We start from the raw sequence: 18,209 nt of genomic DNA, 5'->3' as shown, positions 1-18,209 counted from the left end.
TTTCTTGCCTGATTTCTACTAAGTTTGCCCAACTTTTATGGACTGGGATTCAGCCTAACCTGTAAGGTTGCTCCATTACATCCTGCTGGCCTCTCTTGAACCACTAACTTTTTGGCTAAATCTGGCTTCATTGCAGCTCAACTTCCAGGGATCCAAATCACAATATCTAAGGGTTCTAAAATCTACTGTCTAGTGTTTCTGGATACATTTGGACAGTTTTCCTTGCCACAAGTTTTCTTCAGTGTAAAATGGCAAATATTGACATTTACTCATTCCAATTCTACTAAGATATGATAAATAACAGTAATGCTGACTGAGCCTAGAGCTCTTATGTACAACTAAACTCAAGCTGTGGTTAAAATATCATCTTTTGTTTAAGTTTTTCCTGACTGCCCTATTCAAAAATACACTCCCTATCTTCTAAGTAAAACTTATTCTATAGCATCTTTCACCAAAAAATATGTAATATATTTATTTATTTATTGTATCTCTTCCACCAGAATATAAACTCCAGAGGGGGTTGATATTTTTGTTTGTCTATTTTGTTCATTACTATATCTCTAGCATCTATACGAATGTCTAGGACATTCGTATAGATACTCAATAAGTATTTGCTAAATGGATGAATATAAAACATAGCCACCCAGAAAAAGACAGGTTAGCCTGAGCATAGCTGAGATAGTATAAAAGAAAATGACAAGCTTATTCTGACGGCCCCTAGATCAAAAAGCAATCTACTTCTTAGGGTCCCTCATCAATATCATCCCCAACATCCAAATTTTTTAACCTGAGTATCTATGCCTCATCCTTCACTGAAACTATATTCTCACTTAAAAGCCTTTCTGCACTGGGATCTTTGTCAGTCCAAAACATTAACCATCTAGACCTCTCCTTAAGCAAACATTCCTCGATGTCTTATCTGATTAGGGTTCCTACATTTCTGACTGAGCTGCATACAACCATAATCACACTTTTAAGGCACAATCATTCTCAGAGTCCGCAACATCATGGAAACTTGTAATCTCTTAATATAAGGAGAAACACAAGTTGACAGGTGTAAAATAGCTATTTGGTTATTTTTTAAATGAAATAAAATCCTACTTTATACAGAAGTAAACCACCTGGGAAGATGATGCCAAGTTGTTTTTTGTTTTGTTGTTGTTGTTGTTGTTGTTTTTAAGTAAAACAAGAAGAAAAGAATCAAGGAAGATTTATAGGAACATGACGAATGATAAAGACATAAAGGGTTAAAGAAAGCCAAAAATATACCTTCTCAACACACCATGCCCTTGAGAGTTCCTAACTTTAATAAATCTTCCAAGAGGAAAAAAAAAAAACCCTCAGTATCAGAAGTCTGACCCATTTTAGAACTTATTCATATCCAATTTATCTGGAGACAATTTACCACCAGGAAAGACATGGTAATTAAGACATACTCTGTGAAACTAGTACCTTCTTGTCATTCTCTCCTGAAAGCAATGCATACTTTAACAACAAAATTTTAACCTACTTTTTATAGAGTTGAATAAAATGTCATTTTAATAAAAACCTAATCCATAGGGTATCACTGATAAGACAATAGTTATAAATGATTAAAATTCAAGTCTTCTACTTTTTACTTCATTTTCATAGTTTAAGAATTGAAAAGCATTTGGAGTGAACACCAAAAGCAATTAGACTTAACTAAAGTTAATTTTAACCAGAAATAGTGTTGGGAGGGAGGAATAATAACATCTGTTTTATTCTAACAATAGACTTAACACACTACATAATTTAATTGAAAACTTGACTAGCTACCCTCTTGACAATTCATGAAATCAAGTCCAACTTGCTCAAGTCAATGTTTAAATATTAATTCTTATACTATGTTATCTAAAATTTTTATTCCAAATGCAATGGAAGGCCTGGAGATAAGAGATAAACCCATAATATGCACACATATTTATCATACATTAAAGTGTTTAGAAGAGAGAATATAACAGAAATTTTGCACAATGAAACCTTAAAAAAATATATTCCAGATGACTTGGTAACTGCTAAATGTACCTTGAAAAATTGGTACCCAAGAACAACAGTGAAACTACTTTTTATTGCATTCAAATTACTTTCTTAGGATATCACTGATGTGAATATTCAAACAAAACAAAGTGTGCTTTGAAAGAAAAACCAAAACAATCAACTATTATAATTAACATAACCAATCAGTAAACTATTAAGGTTTCAGTCTACAAGTTAAAGGTTCATTAGTACATTGAGAAAACATGTAAATGATTATAGATAACATTTATTGTTTTTAAATTATTAACTAATATTGGTTTGACACTTTACAGATTACATAGTATTTCATATATATACTTAATTCTTTACAACATTTTAGCAGGCATTACTATTGTCCCCATTTTAATTGATATGACTAAAGCTCAGGTGATTAAAACTGAAAATCTCTGTTCTTAACTGTGGCCTCTTAAGTCTATATGGTTGGTCACACCAATGTCAACCTAAACATTATCTATTCTTCTTGAGATCACTGGGAAAAGCCCAGGGTTTGGAATAAAACAGACCTGGGTTCTAACTGGGGTCTGATCATGTGCCACCTCTGCACCTGGGAAAAACTCATTAAACTCTCCATAAAAGGGGCAGCCTGGATGCCTCAGCAGTTTAGCACCTGCCTTCGGCCCAGGGCGTGATCCTGGAGACCCACGATCAAGTCCCATGTCAGGCTCCCTGCGTGGAACCTGCTCCTCCCTCTGCCTGTGTCTCTGCCCCCCGCCCCCCCCCCACCCCCCCCCCCCGTCTCTCAAGAATAAATAAAATCTTAAAAAAAAAAAAAACTCTCCATAAAAGGAAGGCAATATTTACCTTGCAGTGTTGTTGTGAGATTAAATGAAATAAGGAACATAGGAAGGATTTAATAACAGCATGCCTGTTTTGTCAGTTCCTGAACCAGAATAAATTTACCATCCATCCTCTCTGCTTCTGCTCTAGGGCCACAGGACATTACTAAAGAAAGTAGTATAAAGTGCTGACTTAGCCAATTACAAATTTATGGCTTAGAACAATATTCTCATTAGTAAACTGACATAAATAATACCTATTTCCTAGGACTATTTAAAGGATTCCATAAGATGGTGCATGTAAAGTATTAATTGCATGTAAAGTATTAATTGTAGTGCTTGACATATGCTAGGCATTCAGTAAATGATCAAATTGTAATCATTCTGTAGCTTACCAATCGTTTTATTTATTTTAGGTGAGTTACTTAGCATATTTCCAGAAAGTGTTATTCTACACTTTCTTCAACTTTCCTTAAGCCTTAATTGCATTGGACCTTTCTGGTAAATAATTTGCCTGCCTACTTTATTGAAAAGATGAGCAGTCAGCATGAGTTTCCCCAGCTCTTCTTCTTTCCTTTAAACACTTCTTAACCAACTTAAAGTCCTCATACATTCTTCAGGTCTCAGACAAATAGGGATCCTCACTGAACTCCTTATGCAATTCATTCAACAAACGATTGAACATCTGTAACTCTCAGGTGCTGTGCCCAGTGCCAAGCGTATGGCAGTAAAAAAGGCAGAAATGTTCCCTACTCTCAGAGAGCATCATATGGGAGGAGATTTTTACACTATGAATATATATTTACAAATTACCTTTCCCTTTCCTTGAGCCTTGTTTTTTCAGTTATTCCCAGAACATCTCCATTTCTAAGAGTTTCACTGATTCTGCCCATTGGGGCATAAAAACAATCTTTGGTTGGCCCAGTTGTCTTCTTTCTTTCTTTCTTTCTTTCTTTCTTTCTTTCTTTCTTTCTTCTTTCTTTCTTTCTTTCTTTTCTTTCTTTTTCTTTTTTTTTTTGCCTCATTAATTCCTTTATTCAGTGTCAGTTATGTATATAACAAAAAAATTTAAAAAGCCCTGCCCCCAGTACCCCAGTAGAGCTTACATTCTTATGAGACAAAATAAACTAATAACTTAATATATATTGTTTCAGGTACTGATAAATGTTATGCCAAAAAGATTGAGTAGGATAAGGGGGAAAAGAGTAGTAGGAGGTGCTACCTTAGATGGGGGCCCAGTCGTCTTCTGTAGCTACTGTTCTATTTCTTTTCTTCCTGATTTCTGAGACTTCAAGAATAAATACTCTATTTCCATTGCCTCCATTTCCACATACGGTCAATAAGACTAGGAAATCTGTCTTCTGTTCTTATTCTAGAGTGCCTTCCTAAAATCAATATCCATGCCTAAAGTAGCAAGTATACCTTACTCTTGAAATCGTCCTCTTTTGCAGTGTCAATGACCCTGGACTGTTTTCTCTCTTTTACTCCAATATTTCTGATAATTCTGCTTTTACTTTAGGCTCCTCCATTTCCATCTCAAACAGTGGATATTCCCTCCTGGTTGACTTCTCTGCTCTCTAAATTTCTCTCTATACTCTCCATTCACCAGCTTATTTACCTTCAAAGGATTTTTCTCTCATTTTTTAAAAAGATTTTATTTATTTATTTATTCATGAGGGAGAGAGAGAGAGGCAAAGACACAGGCAGAGGGAGAAGCAGGCTCCATGCAGGGAGCCTGACTTGGGACTCGATCCCGGTCTCCAGGATCACACCCTGGGCTGAAGGTGGCACTAAACTGCTGAGCCACCCAGGCTGCCCTTCTCTCATTTTTATATCAATGACCATTCACCAGATTATTTACCATCAAAGGACTTTTCTCTCATTTTTACTTCAATGACTCTCAAATCCACATACTCACGTTTCTTCTCACAAAACAGTGCCTTTCGCAATATAAGTACTCAATAAATAATCAAGAAATGAAGTCAGGAACAAACAAGCCAACCAATGAACCAACAAGAATTTCTATTTGGACATCATTTCAAATTTACACCTAAAACCAAACTTATGATCAATTTCTCCTCCACTCTAATCCTAGACAATTCAGTTTCCTACCCATCACCTATGTTCATGGAACTTCTAACTTTTCTAATTACCTAGGCTGATCATCTGAGTTAAATTACATTCTTTCCTGATGCTACTCTAGAAACTATTCCTCAAAACATTTCTTAAATCCACCTTTTCCATTTTGTTATCACTATTACAATAAGACTTAATCTGTTGAACTATTTATCCCATTCCTATTCCCTCCCCATTTCAAGTGTGTATGCTTCTCTAGATTAACCTCCTGAAAACAATAATTCCCCTCCCTATTTAAAATCCATTAACAGGAATCCCTGGGTGGCGCAGCGGTTTGGCGCCTGCCTTTGGCCCAGGGCGCGATCCTGGAGACCCAGGATCGAATCCCACGTCGGGCTCCCGGTGCATGGAGCCTGCTTCTCCCTCTGCCTGTGTCTCTGCCTCTCTCTGTGTGTGTGTGACTATCATAAATAAATAAAAATTAAAAAAAATAAAATAAAATCCACTAACAACTTCTTTCTCTTGACTAAAACCAAAGTTCATTTAAAGCAACTACATTCTGGCACTTATCTTTCTTCTTTTACTCTTTCCTCATCCCCCATGTTTTTCTAAATTCTATACCACAAATAAACTAGAACAGTATTTTCAAAACATTTTTAAGTAGCAAAATCCTCCATTTAAGTGAAATCTTACACAAAATTCCAACATATGAAAGTAGATGAAGACACAAATATATTTCATATTTATTTATTTATTTTAAAGATTTTTTATTTATTTATTCAGAGAGAGAGAGAGAGAGAGAGAGAGAGAGAGAGAAAGGCAGGCAGAGACACAGGCATAGGGAGAAGCAGGCTCCATGCAGGAAGCCTGACGTGGGACTCGATCCCGGGTCTCCAGGATCAACACCCCAGGCTTCAGGCGGCGCTAAACCACTGAGCCACCGGTGCTGCCCTATATTTGATATTTAAAGGGGAGAGGGGAAGCAGGACACATATCAGACAACTCAATCTCCCTATGAACTTCTGCCACCATTTGTTAACTGAACCCAAGGGCTCCCAAGAATACAGCCTGAAATACATTCCACTAGTTTATAACCCTTCAACATTTCCTAGGACGAATGATCTCTGTTGGAATTTGGTCCCTAATTCTCTTCTTCCCCCTTAACTTCTCTCTCCATTCCAGGTTACATGAAACCTCTTAATAAGCCAACACAAACTTTATTCTAACTGTGGGAATTTTGCTGATTACTCCAGGCCAACTTAACCTCTCCTTCCTAGGAACTCCTAGAGTAAGAATAGCAAGCACTGACTGTGTAAGAATCTATACCAAACTTTGAACCTCACAACAATCAACAAAATATTGAGACACATTTGTGTATTTATCATACATAAATGTAATTACCATCCACATTCTATAGATAAGGACAAGTATCAGATGATTTGCCAAAGGTTTGTATATAGTGGAACCAAATCTGAACTCAGTCTGATTCCAAATCTGTACTCTATATTAGTTCTTTCCAACCTTTTTCATGTCACTAAGCACATATGAAATGATATTTGTAAAGCACTCTATACAGTAAATGGATGAAAGTACTCATGGTTGAAGGCAATTAGCTTTGAGTTATCCAGGTCCATCCAGCCCAGCTTCCACAAGGGTTCACGGGATCAACACTAGAGATAATGGATATTCATTTCGCAGTACACCAGCTATTGCTGTACATATTCATTCATTTAGTATATATTAGTACCTGACATGCAGTAGGGACTTAAATATATATGTGTGGGCTACTGATAAAAGACAACATATTATGCTCAAATTGCCTACAGGAGAACGAATGAGAGCTGAAGATTTTCAATGTCTATATTTTGATAAGCTAATAACCAATTTATATACCTATAAGGACAATATCTAAAACACTGGTTTATGATCTTTAGAGTGCATTAATTTCTCCTGGGATTCTTGTTAAACCACAAACTGTGGGACCCACTCCCTGAGTCTGATTCAGAGAATGTGCATTTCTAACAAATTCCTAGATGATGAAGAAGCTGATGCTTCTGGGAAGAGTCTTAGGAGAACTATTGGTCTTAAAAACAAAAACCTCAGCTATAAATATGACTCATACACCACCACCCTCAGCTAAATACTTACTCCTTTGCTGATCAAATTTTAATGACATATAAGTCTGTTTCAAGTCATGATGGAGGCTGGATTCAAGGACAAAAGCTTATCTTTAGCTTGATCCAATTATAACAACATGTAGTAGACCTTCAGTATGTAATCATCAGGGACAGGAATTTCAGCAATATAAAATGTACATGATATATATTGTGCTTAATATCCAACAGAGTCAGGTCAAGGCAATTCAAAACAACACCACTATAAGCAATCTGATTAAGAGGACACATTGCTTTAAATTTATTAGAAGAATTATCTGGTTCAATTCTTAAAGCTAGTGGTTGATACAATTTAATATTCAAGTTCCAAGTGGAAGAGTGTTTTAGGGGTATATTTTTTTCAGGCTTTAAATAGAGGTTTGATTAATTTCATCTCTTACACACAGGGTGAGGCTTTTCTTCAGGTAGACTGGCATGTAAATTAAAATTACAACTAAAAAAACTTGCATAAAACTGCACTATAATTAATTAAATCTATTTTACTTCCATAAAGCATAGGTACATTTATTTTAGGAATCTCAGAAATTATTTAAGGAAATTTAAATTTTCAAATACCTCTTGGAGAATCATTTACAAATCCAAAGAATCCAGTTTGACAACCTAAATTCAATTTTAAAATGTCTTCATCCTCCTCCCGCCCAACAACAAGGGTAACTGAAAAGGCTGTTTTTGAAGTTCTGGTCCAAGTTAGTGACACAGGAAGAACCTAAACTCACTTCCTCCATAGACACACCAAATCCATAGTTCTTTATAGAATACTACCTCCTGGGGCACCTGAGTGACTCAGTCGGTTAAGTGTCTGCCTTCAGCTCAGGTGGTCCCAGGATGGAGCCCTGCGTCAGGCTCCCTGCTAAGCAGGAAGCCTCTCCCTCTCCTGCTCCCACTCCCCCTGCTTGTGCTTTCATTGTGTCAAATAAATTAACAAAATCTTTAAAAAAATAAAATAAAATACTATCTCCTGACAAAGAACCAAGGGCTGACTAAACAGCTTTTGCACAACAAAATAGAGAATGGCAAGAAAGAATAGTGAGAGAGAGAGATGATAATGAAGGAGTCCCCAACCTGAATGCTGCAGTGGGGAGGGATAGTACTGAGGGACCAGGAGCAGATTTATCTTCCCTAGGACACAGGGAAAAAAGCCCTGGTTTAAAAGAGCAACCAACTTACAAAAGAGCTATCCCTAGAACTCTGCCAAAGGGCAGGGGTGCTGCTAGAACTCTTTCTGGATCTAAGGGACTAATGAACACCATGATTTGCACTTCCCCTCCACCTTGAGAGGGCAGACTGGAGCAGGGTCCCATCACCACCCCTGGCTTGCTGCTTCATCCAGCACTAGGTTCCCTAGCCCACATCAGCCCCAGAGGGACAAGGAAGAAAAGGGCAGAGAGGAAAGTTTGTGGTTTCTAAGGGCAACTAGCATTTAAAAAGGCCGGCCCTAGAGCTCAGCCAAATGTCAGAACTCTCTCCATGTTAGAGGTGCTGGCAAAAGCCTTGGTTTATGGTGCCCCTTCACCTTGCTGATGTAAAAGGAGGCAGGGCTCATGTACCCTAATTGACCTGCCAACTCAGTGAGTCCTGGGCCTATGCCAGCCTTAGCCATTCCATCAAGGTGCCCCAGGGCAGAGTACACAGGGATACCCCTGAACACACCAGGCTCATATCACATCAGCTTCTGACAGCTTTCAAGGGTACACCGCATGTAGAGCACTCTGGGACCTCCCAACCAAGACCTGCTTTCAGTTCTAGCCACCCTGATGATGTGCACCCTGTGCAGAATGTCCAGAACTTCTAACCCAGGGGCACTTGCCTGGTTCAGTCCATGAAGCAAGCAGCCCTTGATCTTGGGGTTGAGGACCTGAGCCCCTTGGTGGGTGCAGAGATTACTTAAAAGAAAATCTACTATTAAAAGAAGAAGAAAAGATACCAACCATACCAGCCTCAGCTCCAGCTACCCTGCCAGGGCTCCCCCTGTGGTGAGTACCCTGGGACACTCCAACTTACACCCATCCCAGCTTCAGCTGTCCTGCCAGGGTACCCTCTATGTGGAGAAGCCCAGTATTCCTGGCTTATACCCTCTACCCTCAGCTGTCCTGCCAGGGCACCTTTTGCATGGAGAGAACAGGGACCACAATGACTTAAACCATTTCATACTGGGCATGGTGCCCTCTGTGTGGAGAGCCCCAGGACTAACTCAGTCTGTGGCCACTTCAGCTATAGTTGTCTTACCAAGGTGTCCTGCACAGCGTGCTCAAGGACTCCCAGGCCCATGTCCCATCTTGGTCCCAACACCACATCAGGACACCTTCTGTGCAGAGAATCAGAGAACAATCCAGTTTAGGCCCATTTCAGCTTCAGCTGTCCTGTCAGGGTACCCTCTGCAGAGACAGCCCCAGGACCACATTGGCTCAGACCCACTTCAGCTTTAGCTGGTCTGCCAGGGCACTTTCTATACAGGGCACTTTCTATAGAGAGTGCCCCAGGATCACCAGATCGCATGCCCTTCAGCTCCAACAGTCCTGCTGGGGTGTCCCCTGAACAAAGAACACCAGGAACCCCTTAGCCTGCACCCACTTCAACTCTAGCTGTCCTGCCAGGGCATCCTCTGCACAGAGAGCCTTAGGATACCTCAGCCTAGACTCACTTCAGCTCCAGCACTCTCCCCAGCATGGCCCCATGACTCCTAGCCCATACCCTGGCCCCACAGCTCCAGCCACAGCTCTAGCCAGCCAGCCCAAATGACAAAGCATACATGGGCGACAAAGAGAACAATCATACACAAAATCATTTCTCCCAAATTTAGAAGAAGTAACTGTTCCCTCTAAATCTAACAGAAACAAACACTGAAAGTAAAGCAAAATGGGAAGGCAGAGGAATAGGCTCCCCAAAAAGTACAAAACAAATAAATGAGAAAATTAAATAAAATGAAACAGAATATGCCTGATAAATAGTTTAAAGTAATGGTTACAAAGATGCTCACTGGGATGGAAAGGAGTGGAGAAGAACTCAGTAAGACCTCCAACAAAGGGGATCCCTGGGTGGCTCAGCGGTTTAGCGCCTGCCTTTGGCCCAGGGCACGATCCTGGAGTCCCGGGATTGAGTCCCACATCGGGCTCCCGGCATGGAGCCTGCTTCTCCCTCAGCCTGTGTCTCTGCCTCTCTCTCTCTCTCTCTATGTCTATCATGAATGAATAAATAAAATCTTAAAAAAAAAAGACCTCCAACAAAGAGAAAAAATAAAAAAAAAAAAAACAACCAGAGTTGAAGAATACAACAACTAAAACAAAAAATACACTAGAGGAAGGCAAGAGTAAATTACTAGGTGCAGAAGAATGGATCAGTCATCTGGAAGACAAGGCAATTAGAAAGTCACCAGGCTGAAGAGCAAAAAGAAAAAAATCTTAAAAAATGAGGATAGGTTAAGGGATATCTTGGACAAAATCAAGCAACCATTGACATTATAAGGGTCCAAGATGGAGGAGACACAAAGGGGCAGAAAACTTCTATGAAAAAATAATAACTGAAAACGTCCCTAAACTAGGGGGGAAAGTAGAGATGTCCAGGTTTAAGAACCATAGAGAGTTTCAAACAAGATGTCCATGAAAATGAGAGAAAAAAGTAAACAAAAAAACCTAGGGTAGCATTACTTCTATCAGACAAAATAGGCTTTAAAACAAAGACTATAACAAAATATAGAGGCATTACATAATGATAAAGGGATCAATCCAACAAGAGGATAGGATAGTTGTAAATATCTATGCACCCAACATTGGAACCTAAATACACAAAGCAAATATTAACAGAAATAAAGAGAGTAACTGATAGTAATATAATAATAGAACAGACTTTAAGACCCCATTTATACCAATGGATAAATCATTCAGGCAGGAAACCAATAAGGAAGCATATGGAACATTCTCCAGGATAGATCACAAATCTCAATAAATGTAAGAAGAATGAAATCATATCATGTATCTTTTCCAATGGCAACCACAGTATGACAATAGAAACCAATCACAAAAAAAAAAAAAATAACTGGAAAAAACACAAACACTTGGAGCTAAACATGATAGTAAACAAACACTGGGTCATCAAAGAAATTAAAGTAGAAATTTAAAAAAATACATGGAGACAAGTGAAAATAAAACATAATGGTCCAAAATCTTTGGGATGAAACTAAAGCAATTCTAGGAGGAAAATATACAACTATACAAGCCTATCTCGAGAAAAAAGAAAAAGCTCAAAAAAAAAAAAAAACAAAAAACAAAAAAACCCCAATCTCATCTTACACCTAAAGGAACTAAAAAAAGAACAAAGTCCAAGGTTAGAATGAAATAATAGAGATTTGAGCACAAATAAATGGCATAAAGACTTTAAAAAGAAAAAAAAAACACATAGGAAAGATCAGTGAAACCAAGAACTGATTCGTTGGAAAGAAAAAATTGATAAACCTTAAGTCAGACTTATCAAAAAAAAAATGGAGGAAAGGGGAAAAGAGGGAGAGAGGGAGAGAGGGGGAGAGGAGAGAGAGAAGACCCAAATAAATATAATCAGAAATAAAATAGGAGAAATAACAACCAACAGCACAGAAATACAAAAGATTATAAGAGATTACTATAAAAAATTATAGGCCAAGAAATTGGACAACCTAGAAGAAATAAATTCCTACAAACATACATTCTTCTAAAACTGAAAAAAGGGCAGCCCCAGTGGCTTAGCGGTTTAGCGCCGCCTGAAGCCCGGGGTGTGATCCTGGAGACCTGGGATGGAGTCCAGCGTCGGGCTCCCTGCATGGAGCCTGCTTCTCCCTCTGCCTGTATCTCTGTCTCTCTCTCTCATTCTCTGTGTCTCTCATAAATAAATAAAATCTTAAAAAAAAAAACTGAAAAGAATTTTATTTATTTATGAGAGACACAGACAGGGAGCCTGGTCTCCAGGATCACACCCTGGGCTGAAGGCAGCGCTAAACCGCTGAGCCACAGGGCTGCCCAAAAGGAGTATTTTTAATTATATGTGTCACTTAATAAATAGGTACAGTAATTAAACTGAAGAGAATATTTTAATAAACTAAATGACATTTCACTGCAAAAATATGCAAGAGAAGATATAATTGAGAAGAACATGAACATTTATTTACAAATACAGACTCTAGGGGTGCCTGGGTGGTTTGGTCAGTTAAGCATCTGCCTTGGGCTCAAGTCATGATCTCAGGATCCTGGAATGGATTCCCACATTAGGCTCCCTGTTTAGTCAGGAGTCTGCTTGTGCTTTCTCTCAAATAAAAAGTTTTTAAAAAATTACAAATACAGACTCTTAACAATAGACAGACACAGTGAATTATAAGTGTAACTTAAAATCTTCAGTCAAAATAATATATTTGCTGTAATCAATAATAAACTAATGAAAATATAAACTGCATATATTATCTAGAAAGGTAAAAATTATTTATTGATTTTCTTTTACAATAATTTTTGAGTAAACTACTTTGACATTGCAAAATTAAAAGCCCACTTAAAATTTTTTTCAAACACAGGTTTGAAAATAATTACATACTCAGAACACCGATACACAGGCCATCCCAGATATACATAAAAGAAGGTAGTCAGTGAACAGGTGCACAGACAAGCACCTAGCACTCATAGTAAGTTTCCCCTTCTCTCTCTTTCCTCCTCCCCTCTTAGTTTATAGCACAAAAAAGCTAAAAGCTAGCTCAACTTCTCTCTTATCACTCTAAAACTATGGCCTGGGACACCTGGGTGGCTTGGTAATTAAGCATCTGCCTTTGACTCAGGGTGTGTTCCCAGAGTCCCGCTTCAGGCTTGAGTCCCGCTTCAGGCTTCCTGCATAGATCCGTCTTCTCCTATCTCTCTGCCTCTCTCTCTGTGTGTGTCTCTCATGAATAAATAAATAAAATCGTTAAAATAAATAAAATAAAATTATGGCTTAACTTTCTGTACAGCTCATAAATATTTAACGACTATGACAGTTAATTTTATGTATCAATTTGACTGGGCCACAGGGTGCTCAGACATTTGGTCAAACATTATCCTAGGTGTGTCTGTGAGGGTGTTTCCAGATTAGTTTAACAACTGAAGTGGTACACTGAGTAAAGCAGATTGCTCTCCCCAATGTCAGTGATTCTCACCCAATCCTTTGAAGGCCTGAACAAAACAAAAAGGCTGACAGACCCTCCTGTGAGTAAGACAGGTTTTCCTCTCACCTGATTGTTTTGTGCTGGGATATGGGTTTTTCTTGCCTCCAGATTCAAACTAAAGCACTGGTTCTGCATGAGTCTCAAGTCTGCCAGTCTTCCAACTGAACTACACCATCAGCTCTCCTGGGTCCCCAGAAAGCGGACTAGCAGATCTTGGGACTTATCAGCTTCCAAAATGACATTAGCCACTGGATATAATAAATATGTTTTCTTCCTTACCTCCCTCCCTCTCTCTCTCGATGTACTAACCTAGTACATCTGTCTGCTTACTACACCAAATTCCTAAAAAAAGGAATAATATATAATGATGCCAGTGACAAAGCAAGATTGTCATAAAACTTGATGAGAGTCTAATTTAAAACCTTTTCAAACAGTTGTTTCATATAACATACACCAAAACTTTAAAGCTGTGTAGTTTTTCATGAGGTAAATTTATTCCCTGGTGAATATATAGAGAGGACAAAATCAGAACTATAATCAAAGATTTACATGCTCAGGATATTGGTTGCAATAACATTTATGACAGAGTCAAACAGAATGAAATGCTCAGTAACGGGAACGATTAAACAAATTATAACACTTTCAAAGGATATGTTGTGCAACTAATCCAAATGATAGTTTCAAAATTTACTCTATTACCTGGGGAAATTAACATAACGAAATGCCAACTTTTAAAATGGCGGAAAACCCTCCCACAATGATCTAGCTAGCTATCTACATTAGAGAGAAAGGCTAACGTGTGACATATTATTATTTCTGAATGGGGAAATGGCAAGTAAATTTTTCTGTATTTTTCACATTTTCTGTAAAGTATGCTACCTTTAATTTTTTTTTAAAGATTTTTTACTTATTTATTCATAGAGACACACAGAGAGTGAAGAGGCAGAGATACAGGCAGAGGAAGAAGCAGGCTCCATGCAGGGAGCCCGACGTGGGACTCAATCCGGGATCTCCAGGATCACACCCCGGGCTGCAGGTGGTGCTAAACCGCCACGCCACCAGGGCTGCCCAGTATGCTACCTTTAAAATAAAGGACATATAATAGAGGTCTAAGAAACATCCAAAATGTGTTTAAAAAAAAACTATTAAATGACAACTTAAAAATTCTATGGATAATTATCAATAAAGACAATTTTAAAAACAAATCTGCAAAAATTATAAGAGCTTTTGGTAGTATATTATAAAAGAATCTGAACTTTTAAAAAATATATAAAGCTACAGATGTGTTATAAACTGAACTGTATTCTCCTAAGATTCATGTGTTGAAGCCCTAACAACCAATGTGACTATATTTGGAGACAGCGCATTTTAAAAGGCAATTAAGAGAGTGGCAAACCAAAAAGTAGACTCTTAACTATGGTAAGAACTGATGGTTACCAGAGGGGAAGTGGTTGGGGGATGGGTGAAATAGTTGTTAGGGATTATGGAGTACATCTGTTATGATGAGCACCAGGTGATATACAGAAGTGTTGAATCACTGTATTGTACACCTGAGACAAATTTTACACTGCGTGCTAACTTAAATTTAAATAAATGCTTTAAAAAAACAAGGAGATAATTAAGGTTAAATAAGGTCATAAGGGTGGGACTCTAATCCAATATGGTTCATGTCTTTATAAGAAGAGGAAGAAATATCAGAGAAGTGAACATACAGAGAAAGGGCCACTTGAGGACAGAGTGAGAAGGGAGCTACCTGGAAGCCAAGGGAAGAGGTTTCAGGAGAAACCAAATCTGCCCACACCTTGATCTTAGACTTTCAGCTTTCAGAACTGTGAAAAGTTAGTTCTTGTTGTTTAAGGCACTCAGTCTGTTGTATTCTGTGATAGCAACTGTAGCAAACTAATAGAAAACATAATAAAGTGTCATTAAAAATTTATGTGGTAAATATTCTTTGTTCTATAATTTATCTTTTCTAGGAAGAAGCAAACCAAGAATAAGCATTTCAAAACTTGATTTGGGGCACCTGGGTGGCTCAGTGGTTGAGCGTCTGCCTTTGGCTCAGGTCATGATCCCAGAGTCCCAGGATCGAGTCTCGCCATCAGGCTCCCCAAAGGAAGCCTGCTTCTCCCTCTGCATATGTCTCTGCCTCTCTCTCTGTCTCTCATGAATAAATAAAATATTTTTTAAAACATAAAAATAAAAAATAAAGTAAATAAAAACTTGAGTCATGGCATGGAAGGGTCAAAAAAAACCCGCCATATTTCCAAAATAAAATGTTATTAGCTAATACTACTAAAGAGAAATAAGGACAGGAATGGGCATCTGAGTACGATGAATCGACTGAAAAAACAGTTCTCAAGTTTCTAGAGATAGAAGTCTATCTAAAAATGCTCAATGAAAAAAAAAATAAAAAATAAAAAAATAAAAAATAAAAATAAAAATGCTCAATGACAGATTCTGCATAACACAATACAAAACATCTAAAACTGTGTTATTTGTTCTCAATATCTCCTAGTCCTGAAAACAACATTACATATGTATGTATGTCTACACATATTACAGTCCTATAGAAATACAACTCAGAACACAATTTCGGTTCTTAAATGACACCTGGCAGTATATCTACAAAGATCTTTCATTTAAGCATTATTTGAAATCTTACACTGCTGTTCCTATCTTATCCTTTCAATTAAACTTTCTCATTCTTTTGTTTAGCATCTATTAGATTAATACATGAGTTCCTTTTTACCTGAATAAAATTGTAGACAAATTTATCTTTTAGAATTTTCAACTACAAAAAAAAATTAAAATAAAAAAAAAGAATTTTCAATTACATTTCAGGGGTATACTTTAAAAATAGACCAACGGACCTTTAGTTTTCAAATCAAATTAAAATTTCGGTTACTGCTCTTTCAAAATTACCTTGTCAGGATCCATCTTTCCTCTGATAAATTCTTGCTTCCAGAACTGCAATGCCTGTTCCAATGTTAAACCAATGCCCTTCAGGAAGAGGCCATACTGCATCCGACCTCCATGACGAAGATGGTGATTTTCCCGCAAGGCTTTATGTAACTGACGCATGCACGGTGGGAAGGATTTGGTAGAAAGCTACAAGAAAAAAGAGGTTTTTGTTATGTGGAAGATTAACCAGGCCCCTCACAATATTTGTTGCAAATCCAATCTAATTTGCAAATTGTAAATTCAGTCTTATTAGAAACAAAAATTATGAAGAAGCATGTCTTATTGCAATTACCGATGAACTGTTAACATTTTTATACCGATTACATGTTGAGATGATAATATCTTGGGTATCCTGGGTTGAATAAAACATATTATTACAATTTATTTCACCCATTTATTTTTTTATTTTATTTTATTTTATTTTTTAATTTTAATTTTATTTTTTTCTATTTTTAATTTTTAATTAACCTTTTTGAGATAGCTATAGATTCATATGCAGTTTTAAGAAAATAACTCAGAGATATCATGCACCCAGTTTCCCCCAAAGGAATACCTTGCAAAACTATTAATACAAGAAACTGACACCTGATACAATCCACTAGTAATAAAAAAAACCTTACCCCCCACTATTCTCTAACATTTGGCAACTACTAATCTGTTCATCTCTATAATTGTCATCTCAAGAGTGTTAATATAAATAGAATTGTATAGTATATAATCTTTTGAGATTGGCTTTTTTACTCAGCATAATTCTCACAAAATTCATCTAAGTTGTTGCAGGTATCAATCATTCATTCCTTTTTTATTGCTGGGTAATAGTCCATATGGATGTACCACAATTTCCTTAGCTATTTACTTGTTAAAGGAGCTAGGTTGCTTTGAGCTTGGGGCTATTCCAAATAAATGAATGTACAGGTTTTGTGAGAATAGGAAATTGCATTTCCCCAGGATAAATGTGCAAAAGTACAATTGTTAAACCACAGGTGAAATTTTAGAATAATCTAATACAAAGTAGAACACAAAAATAAGAGAAAGGGTTCTCCAAAGGTGAGTTCAAATAAGTGTGCTAAAGAAATTGATAGTAAAGAGAAAAACTTTTTCATTTATGGTTTCAGTTGCATTCTCTTTGACTTCCTCAATATCCTGCTCCCAAGACTTTAATTCTCACCCTCTCATGTATTCCTTGGCAAGTTCAACTTTGCCAAAGCAGGAGCCGGTCTCACTTTGTTTACCTTTGCTGCTCCCTGTAGAGAACATCTGGTTTTTCAACTTCTCTTATTGACAACTTTGAAATTCTTCCACCCCCAAACTTATCCAGTCAGGCCTCTATCTCCCCTCACTAGGACTACTGTTTTCATGTGTTCTTTCTTTGTTCCTTCATACTATTATCAAATTATTTTTCTTCAATTTTGTTCCAATCTAAAAACGCCAATGAAATTTAACATCCTTAGTAGGAACATTCCAAGTTTCTGTCAATATAACTATTTTTCAACTATATGTATTGGGTGGTTTGGGAAATAAGAAGATGAGTAAAATATAATTTTCCCCTTTAATTCAGTTAAGTGAACTAAAAAGAAACAGTCATTATTATACAAGTTAAAATCACACAATTAATTATAATAGGAGCTCTTACAAAGGCATAAATCAAGTGCCATAGAAGCACTGTGACAGGAGGGATAAAAAAAGTTACTCTACCAATATGACCTCTTTGCTCCAGCAGGCTAGATTATTTCATGATCACACAGTCATGTTTTGTAACTTCTCACTTTTGTCACTCCATTGACCCTGCTTGGGGTACAACCCCTCCTGCTCCCCATGCCATCTAGCTGAAGCCAAACCATTTGTCAAGATCCAGTTCAACTTTAGCTTCCTTTGGCACAATTCCTTGAATACTTTTTACTCATCCAATCACTAGTGTTGAACACTACTCTGTGTACAACAAAGAAGTCAAATACAAAGAACTTACATTCTAATGGGAGAAGACAGACAATGAACACAGACATAAAAAGACAG

The 18,209-nt window shown here is 37.4% G+C and overlaps 1 protein-coding gene across 2 annotated transcripts in view; it reads right to left on the bottom strand.

Annotated features, from left to right (window-relative positions):
- The window catches only part of PRIM2 (DNA primase subunit 2), a 307,896-nt gene that overhangs the window by 86,205 nt on the left and 203,482 nt on the right, over positions 1-18,209 (bottom strand). For both annotated transcript variants that reach the window (XM_035698082.2, XM_025419133.2), the window contains exon 10: positions 16,158-16,343. In XM_035698082.2, the coding sequence (XP_035553975.1) occupies positions 16,158-16,343 (186 nt within the window). The remainder of the gene's footprint in view (positions 1-16,157; positions 16,344-18,209) is intronic.

Source organism: Canis lupus, chromosome 12 (assembly GCF_003254725.2).
Source record: "Canis lupus dingo isolate Sandy chromosome 12, ASM325472v2, whole genome shotgun sequence".
Classification (NCBI taxonomy): Eukaryota; Metazoa; Chordata; class Mammalia; order Carnivora; family Canidae; genus Canis; species Canis lupus.
Note: the sequence above shows the minus strand (reverse complement) of the source record. Positions and strands in the feature narration are given on the sequence as shown.